This window comes from Natator depressus, chromosome 28 (genome assembly GCF_965152275.1).
Source record: "Natator depressus isolate rNatDep1 chromosome 28, rNatDep2.hap1, whole genome shotgun sequence".
Classification (NCBI taxonomy): Eukaryota; Metazoa; Chordata; order Testudines; family Cheloniidae; genus Natator; species Natator depressus.
The window spans coordinates 13,083,997-13,106,823 of record NC_134261.1 but is presented as its reverse complement, the minus strand read 5'-3'; the positions used below and the strand labels follow the sequence as shown (position 1 = coordinate 13,106,823).

The 22,827-nt window shown below is 47.3% G+C and overlaps 1 protein-coding gene and 1 long non-coding RNA gene across 7 annotated transcripts in view; one reads left to right on the top strand and one right to left on the bottom strand.

The window, feature by feature from the left end:
• LOC141978902 (uncharacterized) overlaps positions 1–22,827 on the top strand; it is a 92,460-nt gene that overhangs the window by 38,660 nt on the left and 30,973 nt on the right. For 2 of the 6 annotated variants that reach the window (XM_074941257.1, XM_074941256.1), the window contains 4 exons: positions 4,364–4,446; positions 7,351–7,477; positions 12,396–12,509; positions 13,074–15,817. In XM_074941257.1, the coding sequence (XP_074797358.1) occupies positions 4,375–4,446; positions 7,351–7,477; positions 12,396–12,509; positions 13,074–14,578 (1,818 nt within the window). In that variant the 5' untranslated portion in view covers positions 4,364–4,374 and the 3' untranslated portion in view covers positions 14,579–15,817. Of the gene's footprint in view, positions 1–4,363; positions 4,447–7,350; positions 7,478–10,451; positions 10,555–12,395; positions 12,510–13,073; positions 15,818–22,827 lie in introns of those variants that run through there. The other 4 variants (XM_074941263.1, XM_074941258.1, XM_074941262.1 and 1 more) reach the window with 4 other exon arrangements.
• Positions 6,219–22,515, bottom strand: LOC141978944 (uncharacterized). The gene is made up of 3 exons (XR_012636447.1): positions 22,311–22,515; positions 10,373–10,472; positions 6,219–7,518 (listed from the first exon to the last, which is right to left on the bottom strand). It is a non-coding gene; the product is annotated as an uncharacterized LOC141978944 (long non-coding RNA).

Genomic DNA, 22,827 nt, shown 5'->3' with positions numbered 1-22,827 from the left:
CCATGCTTGCCGTGGTATGGCGTCTGCACAAATAACTCAAGAAAAAAGGTGCAAAACAATTGTCTGCCCTTGCTTTCACGGAGGGAGGGAGGGAGGGAATGGGGGCCTGATGATATGTACCCACAACCACCCGCGACAATGTTTTAGCCCCATCAGGCACTGGGATTTCTACCCAGAATTCAAATGGGTGGCGGAGACTGCGGGAACTGTGGGATAGCTACACACAGTGCAATGCTCCAGAAGACGACAGTTGCCTCGGTACTGTGGACACACTCTGCCGACTACATGCACTTAGAGCATTTGTGTGGGGACACACATAATCGACTGTATAAAAACACTTTCTACAAAACCGACTTCTATAAATTCAACTTAATTTCACGGTGTAGACAAGGCCCAAGTGACCCTTTGCCAAGGGATCTCTGTGTCACTGTCTAACCCCTGTAGGCCAGGGAGAGGACAACTTTCTGCCAGTGGCTTTCAGGACGGGTGCTGAGTTCACTGCAGTGCCCCTCATCCCCTCTCCATTTTCCTTCTTGGTGGGGTGTCTGGGATGCTGCCCCTCTTCCTGCTCCCCAGGCCACTCCATGTGCCAGGCTGCTGGCAGCCCCCAGTGAGAGACTGTCCAGCCCATCAAACTAGTGCCAAACTGCTGGGCCTCCCTCAGTGAAGGCCAGAGCCCTGAATGCTGCCAGCCCTCTCTTTGGGGCTGGAGATCCTCTGCAGACTGTTCCCTTCCCAGGGTTGTCCCCCTCTGAGTAGAGAAGGTCTCTCTTGTTAACTCCTGCTTCAGTCCTGGCATGGTTTGCAGGTGTGGAGGAGCTGGGCCAGTCCAGACTATGGCAGCATTTTAACCCCTTCTGTGCCAGTGTGGGGTTTATATAGCCCTTCACAGGCACCCAGACCCAGGGAATGGCTCCCTATCAGCCCCATGCCTGATGTGGTGGGGCGACCCACTGGCAACATTGCCTTGGAGGGTGCTGCTCCCTCCTGCTCCCACTCCCTCCCCTCCCCCTTTACAGCCACCACAATGCCTCTCACCTTCACTTCCTGAGGGGTGACCCAAAGAAGGTGTGTTTTGTTATCCCTTTCCCTACTCCCCAGGATCCGTTGTGCACCCTCCCTCCCTCACCTCTGTCTCAGGAGACAAGGTGGGTCATAGGGTGCGGGTGATGCTCTGCTGGAGATCCATCATCACTGAGGGAGTGGCAGCCTTGATCCTCCTTGAAGGTTGCCGGGATCCTGACGTGCACTGGAGGAGAACTGGGGCTTGACTGAGTCCATGGACCATTTGGCCCACACCCTGTCACTGTAAAGCCTGCTCTGCATGGCTGCCAATTGCTGCTGGAGGCGTTGTGCCCGTAAGTCTCTGTAACGCTGTCTTCAGTGACTCGAGAGCATGAGCACCAGCCTCAGGCAGAGTGGTAAGAAGCAGGGCACAAACCCCAAGTTGATTGTGAGGTCGATATGTAGATTTCACCCATCAAGTATCCAGTGTGAAGGCTTCAGGCACTGTAACAGCATTAACATGGAATCACAGACAGTCCCCTTGGGTCATCCCGTAGATCTTACCACGCAGGTGAACTCACCTTTGTGACGGATGGTCCCTTACACCAGGGGTTCTCGACCTTTTTCTTTCTGAGTCCCTTCCCCCCCCCCCCCCACATGCTATAAAAGCTCCACGGCCCATGTGGGCCACAATAACTGGTTTTCTGCATAGAAAAGCCAGGGCTGGCATTATGGGGTAGCAAGCAGGGCAACTGCCTGGGGCCCCATGTCAGAGGGCTCCCACAAAACTACATTGCTTAGGCTTTTGCTTCAGCCCCTGGTGGTGGGGCTCAGAGCCCTGGACTTCGGGCTCATGCGCTGAAGCAATTTTAGCTTTCTGCCCTGGGCCTCAGTGAGTCTAATGCTGGCCTTGCTTGGCAGCCCCCCTGATAACTGCTTGTGTCCCCCAGGGGGCCCCCGGCCCCTGGTTGAGAACCACTGCCTTACACGACGAATCACAGCAGTGTTAAGGTTACTGCCAGTCCCAAAAGGACCAGTCACTTACTTAGGTCAATTGAATCTTAGATCTCACAACAAAGACAACATTTGTAGCCAGTCCTGTAATAACCTGTATTTAGATTTATTTAAAAGGAAATGAGAGTTGTTTACAAAGTTAAAGCAGGTTAAAGCACATGCAGATGAGTTACAGTCTTAATTTTCAAAAGATAATAGAAGCTTCTCTAATAAGCAAGCTCTACATATTCTTTAGGACTAACCCAGGCTAAGGAGCAGGGGATCTCTTGCTTATGCCTAGAAACTTCGCCCCCCAGAGTCCAAGCAGCATACAGATAATCAGTTCCTTCTGTAGGGGGGTTTTATCCTTTTTCTGCCATGTGCTCTGAGCTACAAGCTCAGCTAATGGGAAGTCAAGAGCACACCAACACTCTTTTGTCTTCTTTAACATTCCATAATAGTCTGTCTGGTGTTGATGGACCTTTGCTGCCAGGCAGGATGTAATTCATTCTATTGCCAAACAGCACTTCTCCGAGGTAAAGTCTCTCTCCTGTCCAGTGATTTACAGAGCCACAGAGGCTCACAATGCAACTAGTCAGATATTAACTCAGGCAGCAACTCAATAAAGCATTCAATAAAATCTAAACACGAAACACATTCTTATAATTCTAATACCTGTTTTAACAATACTAACACAGGTGAGCCAGACTGATTCCAGCTCTGCGTTTGTCCATGTTAAATTAAGACTTGGGAGCTTTTGCAAGAGCTAACACCTCATCTGCCAGTGTCACAGGCAGGATGGGCAGGGATGGTGTCTCTAGCCTCTCTTTGCCAGAAGCTGGGAATGGGTGATGGGATGGATCACTTGATGATTCCCTGTTCTGTTCATTTCCTCTGATGCATCTGGCATTGGCCATAGAGCTAGATGGACCATTGGTCTGACTCAGTGGGCCATTCTTATGTTCACAGTCTCAATCAGGAGGATCTACTCCTATGGAGTCACTGGGGAGCCACAGAAAGAAACAAGGTGTGCTGAGGCAAAAAGGCCCAGTCTTACAGCCCATGGGGTCATGCTTTCCTAAAGCTAAAACTAGGCCCAGCCCATGAAAGGGGGCACTCCCAGGAGAGACTGCATAAAGGCTGGAGTATCAAACGGCTTTGTAAACCTGAGACAGCTGCCTTGGGGACAATGACAGGGAGAATCCCCCAAAGTGAATCATTTGATTCTGCTCTTCTCTGGTCTTTGGTTTACAGAATAATAGAACTGGAAGGGACCTTGAGAGGTCATCTAGTCCAGTGCCCTGCACTCAAGGCAGGACTAAGTATTATTTAGACCATCCCTGAGAGGTGTTTTTCCAGCCTGCTCTTAAAAATACCCAATGATTGAGATTCCACAACCTCCCTTGGCAATTTATTCCAGTGCTTAGCCACTCTGACAGTTAGGAAGTTTTTCCTAATGTCCAACCTAAACTGCCCTTCCTGCAATTTAAGCCCATTGCTTCTTGTCCTATCCTCAGAGGTTAAGAAGAACAATTTTTCTCCCTCCTCCTTGTAACAACCTTTTATGTACCTGAAAACTGTGATCATGTCCCCTCTCAGTCTTCTTTTCTCCAGACTAAACAAATGCAATTTTTTCAATCTTCCCTCATAGGTCATAGTTTCTAGACCTTTAATCATTTTTGTTGCTTTTCTATGGACTTTCTCCAATTTCTCCACATCTTTCCTGAAATGTGGTGCCGAGAACTGGACATACTACTCCAGTTGAGGCCAAATCAGTGTGGAGTAGAGAGAAAGAATTACTTCTTGTGTCTTGCTTATATACTCCTGCTAATACATCCCAGAATGATGTTTGCTTTTTTTGCAACAGTGTAACACTGTTGACTCATATTTAGCTTGTGATCCACTATGACCCCCAGATCCCTTTCCGCAGTACTCCTTCCTAGGCATCATTTCCCATTTTGTATGTGTGCAACTGATTGTTCGTTCCTAAGTGAAGTACTTTGGATTTGTCCTTATTGAATTTCATTCTATTGACTTCAGACCGTTTCTCCAGTTTGTCCAGATCATTTTGAATGTTAATAGTATCCTTCAAAGCACTTGTGACCCCTCCCAGCTTGGTATCGTCCGCAAACTTGATAAGTGTAACAGAGAGACTCTGATACTGGGAGGGTTTCACCATGTCTCAGAGGGTTGAACCCTGGTAGGAGGGGGCTAGGCCTGTACTGGAATAAGGTCACTCTGTGCTTCACAGTGTGGCAGAACCTAGAATGTCCATTAGCAGGGAATAATCCTGGGGGGAATCGGCATGCGGAATGGACAAAAACCCCATCTGAATTCTCTCACATTGCCCTTCTCACCCTGACAGGCTACAGAATAATGTCCACATTTCACTCCAGATCATCCTGTCCTCCCAGGGGGAAGGAAATGGCTGCAATGGAGCTGGCTCAGGTAAGGGATTATTAGGGAGCTGGTGGTGGGTTCTTCTTGGAGGGAGAGGAGCAGTAAATGCATAGGAGGGTGGGAGCTGCTAGAGGTGGTGGGAGGCAGGAACTATCTAGTGTGGAGAAAGGGAGGGGACAGGATGTGACAAACCTGCTGAGACTTGTGTAATCTAGGGTGTGATGGGTTGTCACCCCGGGGTGCAGTCTGGGGGGCTTCTGGGAACCACTGTGCCCTCTAACCCTCAAGCTGGGCTGGCCGTTTTCACACTGCTTTGCTGGAGATTCAGCCAGCCTCTCCAGGCCGTGTTATCACCCAACACGACAGCAGGTGGCGCCATGCATCCAACTAAGCTACCTGAGTGCTTTACCTAAGCCACTCAAGGACAGATAGAAGACAACAATCAGTTTCCCAGCGATAAGTGATAGCAAACAGATCAAAGCAGATTACTTAGGCTTAGTTTGAGTTTTTGGTTATTTGCTAACATAACTCGGTGGATAGAATTTGAATTAGCAATTTCTCACCCTGACTGATGATAGAAGCAGTCCACCAAGTTTCCATACACAAGCTTGAAATCCCATTACCCTGGGACCAACACTTCCCCTTGTTCAGTCTTTGTTCCTCAGGTGCTTCCTCAGGTGGAGAAAATGAACAAGGAAAAGTTATTTACTTATTCCCATAATATAAGAACTAGGGGCCACCAAATGAAATTAATGGGCAGCAGGTTTAAAACAAATAAAAGGACATTCTTCTTCACACAGCGCACAGTCAGCCTGTGGAACTATTTGCCTGAGGAGGTTGTGAGGGCTAGGACTATAACAGGATTTAAAAGAGAACTAGATAAATTCATGGAGGTGAAGTCCATTAATGGCTAGTAGCCAGGATGGGTAAGGAATGGTCTCCCTAGCTTCTGTTTGTCAGAGGGTGAAGATGGATGGCAGGAGAGAGATCACTTGATCATTACCTGTTAGGTTCACTCCCTCTGGGGCACCTGGCATTGGTCACTGTTGGTAGACAAGATACTGGGTTGGATGGACCTTTGGTCTGACCCAGTATGGCCATTCTTCTGTTCTTATGCCCCAGGAGTTCTCTTTTGTGGGGAATGAGGCCAAGAGATGATGTCACACCCACCTTATGTAGCTTTCCCATATAGGGGTGAACCCTTTGTTCCAAACTCAGTTCCCAGTCCAGTTTGTGGAAAAATACAGGTACCAAAATGGAGTTCAGTGTCATGTGGTCAGGTCACATGCCCTAGCATGCCCTGCTGAGTCATTGTAGCCATGACTCATAGGCTGGCTGAAACATTCACAGGAAGGCTAAGCTCTTCCATGGTCCATTGTCTTTCTTGATGAGCCATCAGCACTGTCTGGCTTCTTCATTGTTATACCTGAAAGGCTAGTTGTGGGTGTTACCCAGAGTAAGCATATTTGAAATACAGATACATAGTCAATATCCATAACTTCAGATACAAACATGATCCATGCACACAAATAGGATAATCATACTCAGCAAATCATAACTTTTCCAATGACACCGCATGTGACCCATCTTGCACAAAATGCCTCATAATTATGTTCTAATCATATTATAATCATACCACTGTGCTGAATATGGGGTGTAGTGTCAGATAGGGCCTAATTTCAAGGCACAGGAGTTGGGATTGGAACTTCCCCCTCTTTGTGGAACAGGAAATAACCCTCCAGCCAGGGCTGGGAAAACTTCCCAGACTCCCAGTGCTGGAGCCTGAATCTACTGAGACTCCATTAATTACCACCACCACCCCCATCTTTAACTGCAACTGCAAACTTCATCAGTGACGATTTTATATTCTTTTCCAGGTCATTGATAAGAATATGAAATAGCACAGGGCCAAGAACCTATCCTTGCGGGAACCCACTAGAAATAAATCCACTCGACCATGGTTCCCCATTTACAATCCCAGTTTTTAATCTATTAATGTATGCCGTGTATATTTTGTATCTTTCCAGTTTTCTAGTCAAAATATTGTGCTGAACCAGGTCATATGCCTTACAGAATTCTAGGTATATTACATCACCACTATTAGCTGCAACTAAATTTTTCATCTCATTAAATAAGGATATCCAGTTAGTTTGATAGGGTCTATTGTGTCTACACCTTTGTTCATGGGTACTGATTATATTACCCTCCTTTAATTCTTTATTAATTAAATCCAGTATCGGCTGCTCCATTATCTTGCCCAGTATCGATTTCAGACTCACACTCTTGTAATTAGCTGGGTCATCTCTTTTACACTTTTTAAATATTGGCACAGCATTAGCTTTATTCCAGTCCTAATTAAAATCAACATTAACAGTCCACCACGCTCCACACCTACATCTTTCAAAACTCTTGTTATCTGGACCCGCTGATTTAAACACGTCTAACTGTAATACCTGCTGTTTAACGTCCTCGTGAGTTATTGTTGGAATGGAAAGAGTGTAATCATCAATAGCTTGTGATTTGAGTATATTATCTGTTTTTCTCCAAATCCAGGAGATAAATATTTCTTGAATGCTTTTACCTCTTCTGCATTACTTTTGATAATTCTGCCATTTCCATCTATTAATTTACCACTACCATTGCAAGGATTTTGTTGGGATTCCTACCAGGGAGTCGCTGGCAGGGTTCAGAGACAGCCTCATCTCCTGTATCAAGCTCTGGCTAGTAGGTGTGTGATAAATGTGAAGATCTTGCCTCTGTCTGTCACCTGGGAGACACACAGGTTCTCTCTTTCTACCCTCTGATGCCTTCTGGCTGCTCTAAGCAAGGTGGGGTGGGACTCCGTTAACATGTGCCTCCCGGAGCTTCCATTTACCTGTTGCTGCTGTTTTGTGAATAGCGGGGTTGTGACTGGGGCAGCAGGTCCTGAGTGTTGGACTCTTTCTATTTTAGGTTGTGGTGACTTTCGAGGAGGTGGCTGTGTATTTCACCAAGGAAGAGGGGGTTCTGCTGGACCCCACTCAGAAAGCCCTCTACAGGGATGTCATGCAGAAGAACTATGAGACAGTGGTCTTGCTGGGTAAGCAGTCCTGTCCCCTTGGTTTTGAGAAGCTGTGGGGTCTGTAAAGAACATCAGTAGAAATAAATTTATACCTTTATTCGTCATACAAATTTTGACAAGTTTGCTTGCTCCCCCCTCTTTTGCCTTACCTCCCACCCACTAGTATAATTTTTGGACATGTGCCTTTTTGGTGCCATCAGTCATTTTAAAATTGCATTTATTGTATCCTTATTGGCTACATTAATAACTACATCATATAACTGTAGCTTTCATGCCTTTTCCTCATTTTAAGAGGAAAATATGCTGTCTGTAGAATTCTAAATTCAGTAAATAGGTGTATGATTCATGCATGGCTTGTGTGACAGTCAGATGAGCTCCTCTTTTGATAGGAGAGCGTATAATGTTGCCATTCAGGACCCCGCGGGTGAAAGGAGAACAGAGCTGTGGGAGGGGAGGAGAAGGGGGGGAGTAGATAATTCTGGGGTACCAGGACAGGCGGAGGGTGTGTGAGGGTTAGAGCTAAAAAGCAGCAGGGAGGGATGAGGTATGAGAGACGAGGAGGGAACACAAGAAGTTCCCAAGGTTCCGGGAGGTGGTGCTGGCTGAGAGTAATGAGAAGAAGGGCACCCAGGAAGTGGGCTGGATGGGTCAGTAGCAGAGAGGAGAGGTTTGGGGATGAAGAGCTGTGGGGGGGTCCCAGACCTTTAACCCCAAATCCCTACCTAAGCCTTGTTGGTTTAGAGCCTACACTCCAATTTTATTTCTGTTCATTTTCGCTTCATGATACATTTTCCCCCCAAATATTATTATTTTAACTCTTGACCTCCCTCTCCCACTCATTACCCCCCCTCCCCATATAATCTCCCCATCTCTATGCACAGGGACCCTGGCCAACCATCCCCAGTCCTTGCTGCATTTCTCCCTCCCATAGAAGGGCACTACCCAGGCACTAATGGGGACTTTGTTGATGATGTCACAGGGTGGTATTGTAGCCTGTACAATTTTTACATCTATAAGATTACGTATTGGGGTACAACTTGCCCTTGTCCATGGCGACTCAAAGTTAATGGAGGAGATGAAATTTGGTGAAACACAGAGAAACTTGATATAATACAGACAGTTATAATTAAAATCATAGGCAAGGATCAATACACATAATGATTAGACTGAGATTAATATAGTAAAGAGGGTCTTTCAGGGTGCATACTTACAAGTTATTGACACCATTGGAAACAAAGATTGAGGGGCAAGGGAGCCCATCAGAAGGGAGGCCCTGCTTCAGTTTACACTATCTCAGGGACCCAACAAAATGAAAAAATGGTACCTAGGAGAGGTATTTTATCTGCTTTCTTATGTTAATAGGATGACTATATACTTTGTCTGCTCCTTTACTCTGATTACGATAATGTCAATAGCTGCCCCCAACCCATATGTGGCCTTTGGGAAGTCCATAATTAGGCATCAAGCATTAATACTCATGATTTACTTATTTATTAATAATTCCAATATATGAATGCAGTCCAACTGCTGAGATACTTCATAGCAACCTAATTGCGAAAGCCCACCCCAAACTTCCTTCTCTCAGAATCCTGTGGCATATTGCACCTGTTTGTGGTTACTCGTTAGTCTCTCAAAATGAGGGTGCAAAATATCTGACCTAGGATTCGCTCCTTAGGCCTGCTCAGGTTAATCCCAGACTTCAGCATAACTACTCCCACAAAGCCTCAACCTAATATAAGGCCCTTAACTGTAGCAGGCTTAGGCTATGTCTACACTTCCACGGTAAGTCGACCTATGCTGCGCAACTCCAGCTACGTGAATAACATAGCTGGAGTCGATGTACCTTAGGTCGAGTTACCGCAGGGTCTACTTACCTTACTCTTCTCATCGGGGTAGAGTACAGGGGTCAACTGGAGAGTGATCTACAGTCGATTCGGCAGGTCTTTACTTGACCTGCTACATCGACCACCGGTGGATCGATCTCACAGCTTTGATCCCGGCTGTAGTGTAATCCCTGCCCTTAATAACCCAATTATTTCCGTTCACCTCCTTGCCCCTCCACCCATGTTCCAAGCTAATAAGCAATACTCTGATCATGACATTTTACCTTTAGTGAGTATAAACTTGCCCACAACACATGAGACTAGGTCATAGATCAGAAAATCAGGTCGGGGTCAACAGGAGTGAGAGTTTGGAGAGAGTCTTTTCCCCCCTCTCCCCATCTGCAGCCAGCCACAAGCTGTCTTCCCTCCGGGCTCCTTGGATCTTTGAGCCTGGCCCTCCTGAGTTTGCGTGTCCCAGTTCTTGTTTCTTACATTCTCCTTTTCTGGAAGAATTAGAGGCTGTTGCTCCTGAATTTTAGTGTTTAATTCCCCAGCCTTCTCCACACACTGGGAGAGTTTCATTCTCCCTCCCATTACACCTGAGTCACTAGATTTCCTAATTCCCCAAAATGTGCTTTTGTGATGTCACAGTTCTGGGGTAGCTAAGCCTTTGACCTGCCCCCATGGTCTGCTCAAGCAATGCCCTCTCAGGTATCAGGCCTCTAGCCAGCCCCTCTCTATGGGTGGGGACCCACATGCCTCTCCTTTTTGACCAGGGTTTGAGGATTGCAGCTTGTCCTCCACTGTTTTCACTGGACTAAGCTCCAGCTCCTTTTCTTTGCTTTCTCTCCCAGGGCTCTGAGCAGCGTGTGTGTGTGATAGAGGTGGGAATTTTGGTGCTAGTTGTATGATGCCAATACACACCTCAGTTTCCCTCTGTGATTGGTATTGCTATGATTATAAAGAGCAGGAGACATGAGGTGTTTTGTCATGTAGCTGTCGTGGGGTGATATGAATGGGTCATTAAGGACTGGCTGGGACCATCCTACATCAATGGAAAACCCAACAGAGAAAAGAGAATAATTGTTACCTGTCCATGGAGGATCTCCGCTTGGCTGAGTGAAGCATACATGGACTCGTTATGTTTTTAGGAGCAGGAAGAACTGGGATCGCAGATGCAGGCAGCTCTGCTGGAGCGAAGACAAATGGACAGGCACAGTGAAAGGAAAACAAACTGTTTTCTACAGCAGCATGGTTCAAGGGCATTGGCCAGTATGGACTGTATTGTCTTCTTCGCTTCTCTCTCCTAATCTGAGGACTTTCCAATGCTGTGTTCAACTTGACTAATAAACCCTGCTGTGTTTTAAAAGTCTGCCCAATGTCAAAGGAAAAACTTGCTCTGTGCATTGACTGAGGAACAGACTCTGAAGAGGAGTGTCGTTCAGCTGGACTTGCTGGGCAGAGCTCACAGGTTGGAATAGGAGTGTTGAAGCCAGAGGCTCAGTCTCTGGTGTTGAAGCTCCATGGCCCATCCTTGTGGAAGAGCGGGACCTCTTGGGGATCTCGTGCACTGAATGGGCAGCTCCCAAGGGCTGTTTAAAAGCCAGGGCATTGCACAGATCCTATGGATCCATGACAGTGTGCCCGTGTGCCTTATGGGGAAAAGATATAAAAGAAGAAAAGGATCTAAATGTGTATTTGCCATCGCCCCCTCCTCAGTCCTCATGGGAATCCCTGATCCGTTCCAAAGTGTATTAAAACCTTCCTTAAAGGCTTACCTCTTGGTTATCAGGTCATGTCAGTTTTGTTAGAGGGCTTTCTCTTCACCCTCCCATTTCCCTGGTTCTTGTCATGCAGACAGAAAGCAGCAAAAGACCAGAAGTCCGAAGTGCAGCTAATGCGATGTTTATTGGGGTTAGTTTCCAAGCAAGCATATTGCAAAGCCCTTCACACCAGTTGGGCTTATCTCTATATGTCCATAGAGTCTGTTCCCCAGTGTTCTGTTCCCAGCCCCGACACCACAGAGCATTTATCCCGTGTCCCCCTTCACAGCTCTGAGGCCACAGAGCCTTGCCTGTGTCCCTATTCCCTGTTCCCGTTCCCCCCTTTAACAAATATGATTCCAGTTTCCCTTCCCTTTCCTGTTTGACCCTGGCTATATAGTAATATTCTCAGCTATACCTTAACCAGCATTGTACTGAAATTTAACTAAGCAATTCTAGCATATTGTAACATAATTCTCTAACCAATTATACCGCACCACCCTAATTGACTAACAACTAGCAAAATTAATTATACAGCAGACAGAAACAATTAGAGAACCAGACTGATTAACAAGGTAAAAGTGGTGGCCATAAAGATAAAACAATACAGAAATGATTGATAAGTGATTGACACAACCATTGATAAGTGATTTCTTGCCAGACAGGATGCTATCAAACTAAGTTTTCTTTAAGCATCTTAAGATCTGTTTCTTTATCTGGTGATGATGGGCACTATCCGGACAGGATCATCTTCCTAAGCAGCCCAAAACCACCTTATGTCAGTGTGACTGGTTTGGGAAGTGAGGATGTGACCCTATGCTTCCCAGCTTATCGCTGCCCCTGCTGCTTGGCCAAAAGCCTTAGCCTAAGAACAAGACCTCAGACTATCCTCGTGAGAGAAGGCCCATACACAGGCGGACTGTGATTTTGATTCTTTGTTTTTATACCCCTGTAAGTAGCTAAGTGATAAAAATACACCTAAGTTCTTAAAGTGTAGACTTTACAGGGAGGCCTGAATATCTATCTTCTAACAGTGGGTTCTACCCCTTCCCCCTTCTGTGTCTGTCTTGTCTATTTAGATTGTAAATTCTTCAGGGCATGGGCCATCTACTATTCTGTGTTTTGTACTTTGTCTAGCACAATGGGGACTCACTATTAGTTGGTCCTTAGGCACTAAGGTAATGAATATGATTTATAATAATAATAACTCTCCTGCCATTTTGAGCCCACGAAGATGGCCTTGGAATGTTACTGCTTAAAAATGAGCTGGGATTAAAACCATGGAATATTCTTTGTGAACAGTATCCCACAAATTCCACTGACCTCCCTTGTTTTCTTTGCCTGGAGTAGGGTTTCCAGTTTCCAAACCTGATGTGATCTCGCAGTTGGAACGAGGTGAAGAGCCATGGGTCCCAGACCTCCAGGACTCTGAGAAAGAAGTGCTCCCGATACCTGCCTGCACAGGTGAGGAATTAGTTAAACCAACGCCAAAACTGTTTGGGAATGCAGGAAACATTTGGGATGCCCTACAAAGACCTGTGAGCTCTCCAAGTTCAGGATTGTTCCCTGCAGATGTGGAATCATTAGGCAGATGTCACTCATGGCTTCCCTCCTATTCTGACTGACAACTGGCAGCAGGTCCCTCCCCGATCTCGCTTTCCCCTGAGGGTTCTGGTGAGATGCAGGCCAAAACTGACCCCTTCCTCTCTCCTCTGGGAAAGGGTTTGGGGAAAATTAGCTCCTGATAGGTTTGATCTCTCCCACACATATTTTGGTTTGTTCATCCGTTTTTCTATGTCACTCATGGCTTCCCACCTCTTCTGACTGACAACTGGCAGCAGGTCCCTCTCCGATCTCGCTTTCCCATGAGTGTTCTGGTGAGATGGGGACCAAAACTGATCCCTTCCTCTGTGGAAGGGTTTGGGGAAAATCAAGCTCCTCAGAGGTTTGATCTCTTCCGCACATATTTTGGTTTGTTGGCTCTTTTTTCCATTCATCTATCTGAGATTTCCTTTCTTTCTGGTGCAGGGAATGACCTATGTCTGGATTCTCTCTGTCTCCCATCAGGTGATGGGAGGGTGACTGAGAATGAGGAGGAGAAACCCCAGCAGGAAGATGCTGAGCAAGTAGAACCACATCGGATGTCATCAGGAAGATCCAAAGGGAATGGTTCCAGGAGTTGTGCACTCCCAGAAAAAGCAAAAGCCTGTGAGAGTCAGCAGAGGCCAGAGGAAAACTTGAGTAGCCACTCAGACCTTGTTACATGCGAGAGAATCAACTTGCAAGAGACACGCTACACATGCCATGAGAGTGGGAAAAGAGAAGAGAGACCTTACATGTGCTCTGAGTGCGGGAAAAGCTTTAGTCATAGCTCTGCCCTTATCACACATTGGAGAATCCACACGGGAGAGAAGCCCTACACCTGCTTGGAGTGCGGGAAAAGCTTCAGTCGGAGCTCACACCTTATCACACATCGTAGAACCCACACAGGAGAGACGCCCTACATGTGCTCTGAGTGCGGGAAAAGCTTCAGTCAGATCTCTCTGCTGAGCACACATCGTAGAACCCACACAGGAGAGACGCCCTACACATGCTCTGAGTGCGGGAAAAGCTTCAATCACAGCTCTTCCCTGATCACACATCAAAGAATCCACACAGGAGAGACGCCCTACACATGCTCGGAGTGCGGGAAAAGCTTCAATCAGAGGTCTGCCCTGACCACACATCAGAGAATTCACACACGAGAGACACCCCACACATGCTCTGAGTGTGGGAAAAGCTTCAGTCAGAGTGGGAGCCTTATCAGACATCAGCGAATCCACACAGGGGAGAAACTCTACACATGCTCTCAGTGCGGGAAAAGCTTCAATCAGAGCTCACACCTTATCACACATAGAAGAATCCACACGGGTGAGAAACCTTATGGATGCTCTGAGTGTGGGAAATGCTTCATTCGTAGTTCAGCCCTCATCTCACATCAGCGAATCCACACAGGAGAGATGCCCTACACATGCTCTGAGTGTGGGAAAAGCTTTAGTGGGCACTCAGCCCTTATCACACATCGTAGAATCCACACAGGAGAAAAACTCTACACATGCTCTGAGTGCGGGAAAAGCTTCAATCAGAGGTCACACCTTATCACACATAGAAGAATCCACACAGGTGAGAAACCTTATGGATGCTCTGAGTGTGGGAAATGCTTCATTCATAGTTCATCCCTCATCTTACATCAGAGAATGCACACAGGAGAGAAGCCCTACACATGCTCTGAGTGCGGGAAAAGCTTCAATCGCAGCTCACACCTTCTCACACATAGAAGAATCCACACAGGTGAGAAACCTTATGGATGCTCTGAGTGTGGGAAAAGCTTCAGTCGGAGCTCACACCTCATCAGACATCAGCGAATCCACACGGGGGAGATGCCCTACACATGCTCTGAGTGCGGGAAACGCTTCAGTGAAAGTTCCAGCCTTATTAGACATCAGAAAATCCACGTGAGAGAGAACTGTAACAAATGCCTTGACCAGGGCTGACCAAAGATTTATTATTTTTTTTTAAATCACATTTGCTAATTCCCACATAGTGATCTGTGCACCATCTTCACCGTGGTCTCTCAGCTCCCCCAGATCAGTTGCCTGCTTCTGCCTTTTGCAGCTCACCCTTCTTTGGGGTCAGTCCTGTGATCTTTCCTATCAACTGCTTTCCTTTTGAGTCGTAGGAGTGTGTGTCCCTCCAGCCAGTAATGTTCATCATCTCCAGGTGGGAGAGAGAGGTTTGACCCTAAGAAGCTACACTGAGTCAAAAACTACCCGTGCCTTACATCCACTAGGGCTGTACATGGCTTTGGCTCCTCACGTGAGAGATCTTGATGTAAAAAGACAATTATAGTGGTAGTGCAGATGCAGCCCAGGTGCAGTGGTTGTCATTGGCTTTCCCCTTGACCTGACCTAAACTCCATCACTTTTCCTAGTCTAAACAAACCCTGAGCATCCCGGTTATACTGTTCCCCCATTTCAAAGCAATTGTTAGTCATCAAGTTCCCCCTTGCGGAGCAAATGGTTTCATTCCCAGTTGCTCTGATGTTGCATCAGGTTGTGCTGGAGAGCAGATATTTTTACTACCATTTTTCTCCCTTAAAATATATTCACCTATAATAAAGAGTAGGAATGGGGCAGGGATAAGGAAAAATGTCAATTCACTGTCTGTAACAACAGAAGAAGATAGGGTCAGTCAGAGGGATTCACTTACTCCCCATCACCATCCCAATCCCCACTGTTGTTCAATTGGTTAGGTCAGTATTTTTTCTAAAGGGCTGGGAAGAGGATTCCCTAGTAAATGACTTGTAGCTAAGCAAAATACCCATCCATTTGCCTCCCAAAGCAGTTGTGGCCCAGGCCCGCAGGAGGTTGCTCCTGAAGATATCTCCTTCCTAATCAGGTGCATTTTGCCTATTATTTGGGAAATGCAATCCCTATCTAGGTAGGGATGGGAAAAATGGAAGTGACATTGCTGTTCAGCTCACCCCTGGGAGATGCTGCAAACGTGTAGAAAATGAAATCCATGTGGAATGTGATATACTTGCAGAAAGACACCTATTGTTAATAGATACCTGACATTTGGTGTCTTACATGGAATCTAAGCAGCACCTGAATTTATTCCCTAATTTAAATCTGTGCCACCAGATTAAAGGAATAAAAGGGCATATTTGGGGACGTTATACCTCACTATTGCTACTGATATGTTGTGTGGTTGGTGAAGAATTCTACTCCAGAGAAGTGTAAAATTACTCCAAGTGTATGTCTACAGTATGAAATTAGGTTGATATTATATAAGTCAATTTTTAGAAATCCATTTTATACAGTCGATTGCATATGTCCACATTAAGCGCATTAAGTCGGCGTTGTGTGTCCTCACTACCATGGCTAGCATTGATTTATGGAGTGGTGCACTGTGGGTAGCTATCCCGCAGTTCCCACAGTCTCTGCCGCCCATTGGAATTCTGGGTTAAGCTCCCAATTCCTGATGGGGCAAAAACATCGTCACGGGTGGTTTTGGGTACATGTCGTCAGTCGCCAGATCACCGTGGCCGTTATGAGCATTGTAAACACCTTGCGCATTATCCTGCAGTATGTGCAGAACCAGAACCTGCAAAAGCAGGCGAGGAGGCGACGGCAGCGCGGTGACAAGAGTGATGAGGACATGGACACAGACTTCTCTCAAAGCACGGGCCCTGGCAATTTGGACATCCTGGTGGCAATGGGGCAGGCTCATGCTGTGGAATGCCGATTCTGGGCTCGGGAAACAAGCACAGAGTGGTGGGACCGCATAGCGTTGCAGGTCTGGGATGATTCCCAGTGGCTGCGAAACTTTCGCATGCGTAAGGGCACTTTCATGGAACTTTGTGACTTGCTTTCCCCTGCCCTGAAGCGCAAGAATACCAAGATGAGAGCAGCCCTCACAGTTGAGAAGCGAGTGGCGATAGCCCTGTGGAAGCTTGCAATGCCAGACAGCTACCGGTCAATCGGCAATAAATTTGGAGTGGGCAAATCTACTGTGGGGGTTGCTGTGATGCAAGTAGCCAACGCAATCATTGAGCTGCTGCTATCAAGGGTAATGGCTCTGGGAAATGTGCAGGTCATACTAGATGGCTTTGCTGCAATGGGATTCCCTAACTGTGGTGGGGCCATAGACAGAACCCATATCCCTATCTTGGGACCGGATCACCTTGGCAGCCAGTACATAAACCGCAAGGGGTACTTTTCAGTGGTGCTGCAAGCACTGGTGGATCACAAGGGACGTTTCACCGACATCAATGTGGGATGGCCGGGAAAGGTACAGGACTCTCGCATCTTCAGGAAATCTGGTCTGTTTAAACACCTGCAGCAAGGGATTTACTTCCTAGACCAGAAAATAACTGTTGGAGATGTTGAAATGCCTATAGTTATCTTTGAGGACCCAACCTACCCCTTAATGCCCTGGCTCATGAAGCCGTACACAGGCAGCCTGGACAGTCATCAGGAGCTGTTCAGCTAGGCTGAGCAAGTGCAGAATGGTTTTAGAATGTGCATTTGGACGTTTAAAAGCACGCTGGTGCAGTTTACTGACTCTGTTAGACCTCAACACAACCAATATTCCCATTGTTATTGCTGCTTGCTGTGTGCTCCACAATCTCTGTGAGAGTAAGGGGGAGATGTTTATGGTGAGGTGGGAGGTTGAGGCAAATCGCTTGGCCACTGATTACACATAGCCAGACACCAGGGCGATTAGAAAAGCACAGCAGGGCGCACTGCGCATCAGAGAAGCTTTGAAAACCAGTTTCATGACTGGCCAGGGTACTGTGTGACACTTCTTGTTTGTTTCTCCTTGATGAAAACCCACCCCCTTGGTTCACTCTACTTCCCTGTAAGCCAACCACCTTCTCCCCTTCGATTACCGCTTGCAAAGGCAATAAAGTCATTGTTGTTTCAAAATCATGAATTCTTTATTAATTCATCACACAAATAGCGGGATAACTGCCAAGGTAGCCCGGGAGGGGTGGGGGAGGAGAGAAGCACCGGGTGGGTTGGTGGAGGAGGGAAGGACAAGGCCACACTGCACTTCAAAACTTATTGAATGCCAGCCGTCTGTTGCTTGGGCAGTCCTCTGGGGTCGAGTGGTTGGGTACCCAGAGGGCTCCCCCGCCACCGCATTCTTAAGCGTCTGGGTGAGGAGGCTATGGAACTTGGGGAGGAGGGTGGGCGGTTACACAGGGGCTGCAGCGGCGGTCTGTGCTCCTGCTGCCTTTCCTGCAGCACCACCAGATGCCAGAGCATATCAGTTTGATCCCCCAGTAGCCTCTGCATGGCATCCTGCCTCCTCTCATCTCGCTCCTGCCACCTCTCATCTCGGTCCTCCCTCCTATCCTCGTGTTCATTTTCTGCTTTTCTGGACTCTGACGTTGTTTGCCTCCATGCATTCTGCTGAGCTCTTTCAGTGCGGGAGGACTGCATGAGCTCAGAGAACATTTCAACGTGAGTACATTTTTTTCTCCTTATCTGCGCTAGCCTCTGGGACGGAGATGATAAGGGGAGCATTGAAACATCTGCAGCTGCGGGAGGAAAAAAAGGGAGAGTGGTATTTAAAAAGACACATTTTAGAGAACAATGGGTAGACACTTTCATGGTGAACCAAGCTGTTAACATGACAGAGCAGATGTGCTTTCGATAAAAGGTTGCATTTTTCCTCTTATATTGAGGGCCTGCTGGTTTGGTGTGAGAGATCACACATGCAGGGCCGGGCAACAGAATTCGGCTTGCAAGCAGCCATGGTAAGCCACAGTCTTTTGGCTTCTTCAACCTTCATAACATGTGGGAACGGTTTCAAACAGCAGTGCCCCCCTTTCGCATACCAAGCACCCGTTGGGTTGGCCATTTAAAAGGAGGGGCTGCGGTTTTTGGCTTAATGTGCAGCACAAACCCAACTACCCCCCCGCCAATTCTCTGAGATGATCACTTCACCCCTCCCCCTACTGCATGACTAGTATCAGGGAAGATCCCTGCCAGCCAAACATGAACGCCCCCCCCCCCCCCCCCGGCAACATGGCTAACAGCGGGGATGATTTCTTTTCAGCCACCGGAAAACAGCCCAGTAGGAATAGCCATCTCTGAGTGTCCCCTTAATAATGTCCCTGGAGGATTTCCACTCCATCCCCAGACACATTAACAGACTTTTCCAGTTGCTGTACTGGCCGCGAATGCATCCCAAGTCTTCAGGGCAAATTAATCATTAAACACGCTTGCTTTTAAACCATGTATTATATTTACAAAGGTACACTCACCAGAGGTGCCTCCTCCAGCTTCATGGTCCGGGAGCCCGCCTTGGGAGGGTTGGGAGGGTATTGGCTCCGGGGTGATAAACAGTTCCTGGCTGTCAGGGAGAACAGTTTCTCCACTTGCATGCTCTGCACTATCCTCCTCCTCTTCTTCATCCCCAAAATCCTCATCCCTGTTGCATAAGACTCCCTGCTTGCAGGTGTACAAGGACAGGGGTGGGGTAGTGGTAGCCCCCTCCCCCCCCGAATTGTATGCAGTTTATCATAGAAGCGGCATGTCTGGGGCTCTGACCCAGAGCAGCCATTTGCCTCTTTGGTTTTTTGGTAGGCTTGTTTGAGCTCAATTTTCACGTGGCACTGCTGCAGATCCCTGTTGTGGTCTCTCCATCATGTCCTTGGAGAATTTTGCAAATATTTTGGCATTTTGTCTTTTGAAACGGAGTTCTGATAGCATGGATTCGTCTCCCCATACAGCGAGTCTCTGGAACATAAGGGAAATTCACAGTCTCTCCCTCACATGTCCCAGGCCTCCTTTCCAGGTCCTGGCTGTGGTGCAGGGATGCCACAGGTCGGACACTGGCTCTGGCGGTGGCCACATGTGTGTGCTGTTTCTTGTGCAATGAAAGCAAACTTTTATAATGGTAAATCCTCTTTATTTTTTTTTCCTATACGGTGAGATAGCAGGAAGTGCCAATACATTCACAGGCATTTTAATCACTTTATTACAGGAATTGAAGGCCCCAGATGTCACCATTGCCCCCGAGGAAAACAAAATGGCATGTAACATTGAATCAACTCAGAAAGAGATATATGTTACTGGAGGTCATTGTCAAAGTGCTGCCTCAAAGCCTCCCTAATTCGAATAGCTCCCCTCTGGGCTCCTCTGACAGCCCTGGTATCTGGCTGCTCAAAATCAGTGCCCAAGCGGTCTGCCTCAGCACTCCACCCACGAGCAAACCTTTCACCCATAGCGTCACAGAGATTATGCAACATACAGCACACGGCAATGACCATTGGAATATTATCCACATTGAGGTCTAACCTTCCATAAAGGCATCGCCAGCACGCCTTTAATCTGCCAAAGGCACATTCCACTGTCATCCAGGACATATTCAGCTGTTGTTGAACCACTCCTTACTGCTTTCCTGGTGTCCCGTGTAAGGTTTCATGAGCCATGGCTGTAAGGGGTACGCTGGGTCTCCCAGAATCACTATGGGCATTTCAACACCCCTCACTGTAATGTCGTGGCTGGGAAAGTAAGTCCGTGCTTGCAGCTATCTGTTAAAACAAGCTGGAAAACCCACAACACGACCATGATGTGCATGGGCGCTGGGAACCCCCAGATGAGTGGATCCTGACTGGCCATTGGCAGAAATCTGTCTGTATATTGGGAGTGGTGAGCGTAAGAAATTTGCTTGGTATTTGTGTTCTCTGTGTGTTGCTAATAAACAGATGTTTAGAGCACAGCTGGGTAAGGCTCTTTCACTGGGAAAATGTTCTGTAGACCTGTAGGGCACTGAGCCCCATGGGAAAGGGCTGGTACTTAAATTGACCAGGTTTCTTCCGGAGCCCCCTGAGTAAGGATAGGTGTCTCACACCCCCAGCCCTCGGCAGAGGAGTGGTGGGTGCCCTACATTGTGTCGGTAAAACCCCAAGCACAACCTATTCTGTCATTCCTATATATTTTGTATTGTGATATTACCATGTCCCATTGATAAAAATAGGTAGTACTGAGCTTGGTGGAATGATAATAATCAATCTCCCCATTTAAAACCAGGTATTCAAGGACACTCAGCTGAGAATTTAGCCTTCTTGCATTTGTACACAACAACGTATCACATCTGTCAATATTTAGTTGTCTGCCTTCATGCGATGGAATTGAATAGGACTCTTTGTCATTTGACAGTTTCTCTTCAGCTACTACCTCTACTTTATGAACTTCTGTCCTCTCCTCTTTAGTAGGATATTCAGAATCCCCATTCAGCGATCCTCCCCTAAGGGATGGCTCTGTCCAAACCATGTGTTCCTTCACACCTATTGTCGTTCCCTCAGCCCTTAGTTTAATAGCCCCTTTATGAACTTTTTAATTTTACATGCCAGAAGTCTGGTTCCATTTTGGTTTAGGTGGACCCCATCCTTCCTGTATAGGTTCCTCCTTTCCCAAGAGGCTCCCCAGTTCCTAATAAACCTAAAACCCTCCTCCCTACAACATCATCAAATGATGAGTCAAGAGACTGAGATTCACATGTGCAGCAAGATCAAGGTCTTTTAAAGCTAGAGGGCCTCCAGCCATCTGCTGTCACAGTAATGGGTTGGTTCAAGAGGACATGCCATGGCCATTAAACCTAAGCTGTATCACGCATTTGAGTCTGAGCCCTATCACTGACAACTTTCTGACAATGTGCATTGTGGATTTTTCTTACATTCTGCAGGAGTTCCTCTTCAAAATCTTGCCTTGATAGCAACATTTGTCTTCAGAAAACGATTTTCAAGTGCTCTAAAATTTACACGGAGATATTGGACGGGTAGCTAATTCAGACTTTTGAGAGCATTGCTCTGTCGATAATTGGTGTGAAAAAAAATCACTTCCCTGCCTGACATAGCTTGCTGGCAAAAGCACTAATGTAGACATAGGTTTCAGAGTAGCAGCCGTGTTAGTCTGTATCCGCAAAAAGAAAAGGAGGACTTGTGGCACCTTAGAGACTAACAGATTTATTTGAGCATAAGCTTTTGTGAGCTACAGCTCACTTCATCGGATGCATGCAGTGGAAAATACAGTGGGGAGATTTATATACACAGAGAACATGAAATCTCCCCCCTGTATTTTGCACTGCATGCATCCGATGAAGTGAACTGTAGCCTGTGAAAGCTTATGCTTGAATAAATCTGTTAGTCTCTAAGGTTTACATGAAATCTCCCCCCTGTATTTTCCACTGCATGCATCCGATGAAGTGGGTTTTAGCTCACGAAAGCTTAGGCTCAAAGAAATCTGTTAGTCTCTAAGGTGCCACAAGTCCTCCTGTTCTTTTCACCTTACCTGATCACTCTGGTTACAGTGTGTATGGTAACCCCCATTGTTTCATGTTCTCTGTGTATATAAATCTCCCCACTGTATTTTCCACTGCATGCATCCGATGAAGTGGGCTGTAGCTCACGAAAGCTGATGCTCAAATAAATTTGTTAGTCTCTAAGGTGCCACAAGTCCTCCTTTTCTTTTTGCGAATACAGACTAACACAGCTGCTACTCTGAAAAGTGGCAAAAAAAGTCCATTAAGAAGAAATCAAGGAAGTTAAATGCCCACAAACTACATGAGAGCAGAGTTACAGCTCCCCACTGCTGCCTCATGCCCTTCCAGCATGTGTATCGTGGGGAAAGTAAAACCCTCTGAAAACCAGGAAACGGAGAAGTAAACCAACACGCCGCCCCTGCAATGCAACCTTAATTCTGCCCTTACCCCCGCACCCTGCAGCTGGCGAATGTCACGAGGGCGAGGTCAGTAAAGGTGGTGCCAAGGCGAACCATCCAGCCGGGGAACCAGCAGATTTCCCATCTGCTGCAGTCTGCTGAGCGGGGTGGGGTGCCTTTGCTGGAGGGTCTTTTCATCGAAGCGCGAAGCATTCAGCTCACGACCGCGGGAACTGGCGGAACCCGGGTGACCCGTGCTGACCCAAAATCGGGACTGGGGGTGGGGGTAATAGGACCCTATATAAGAGAAAGACCCCAAAATTGGGGGCGGGGGGGTAATAGGACATAAGAGAAAGACCCCAAAATAGGGACTGCGGTGGGGGGTAATACCCCCCCCCCCCAGCGGCCGGTGGAGCCCCCGGGGAGACCAGAGGAGACGGGCGCTCACACGGGGCCGGGACGCGGGGGGGGCGGGGCCGAGAGGACGGTTGGACGCGGGGCGGGGCCGGGGGGGCGGTTGGACAAGGGGCAGGGCGGGGGGGACGGTTGGACGCGGGGGCGGGGCC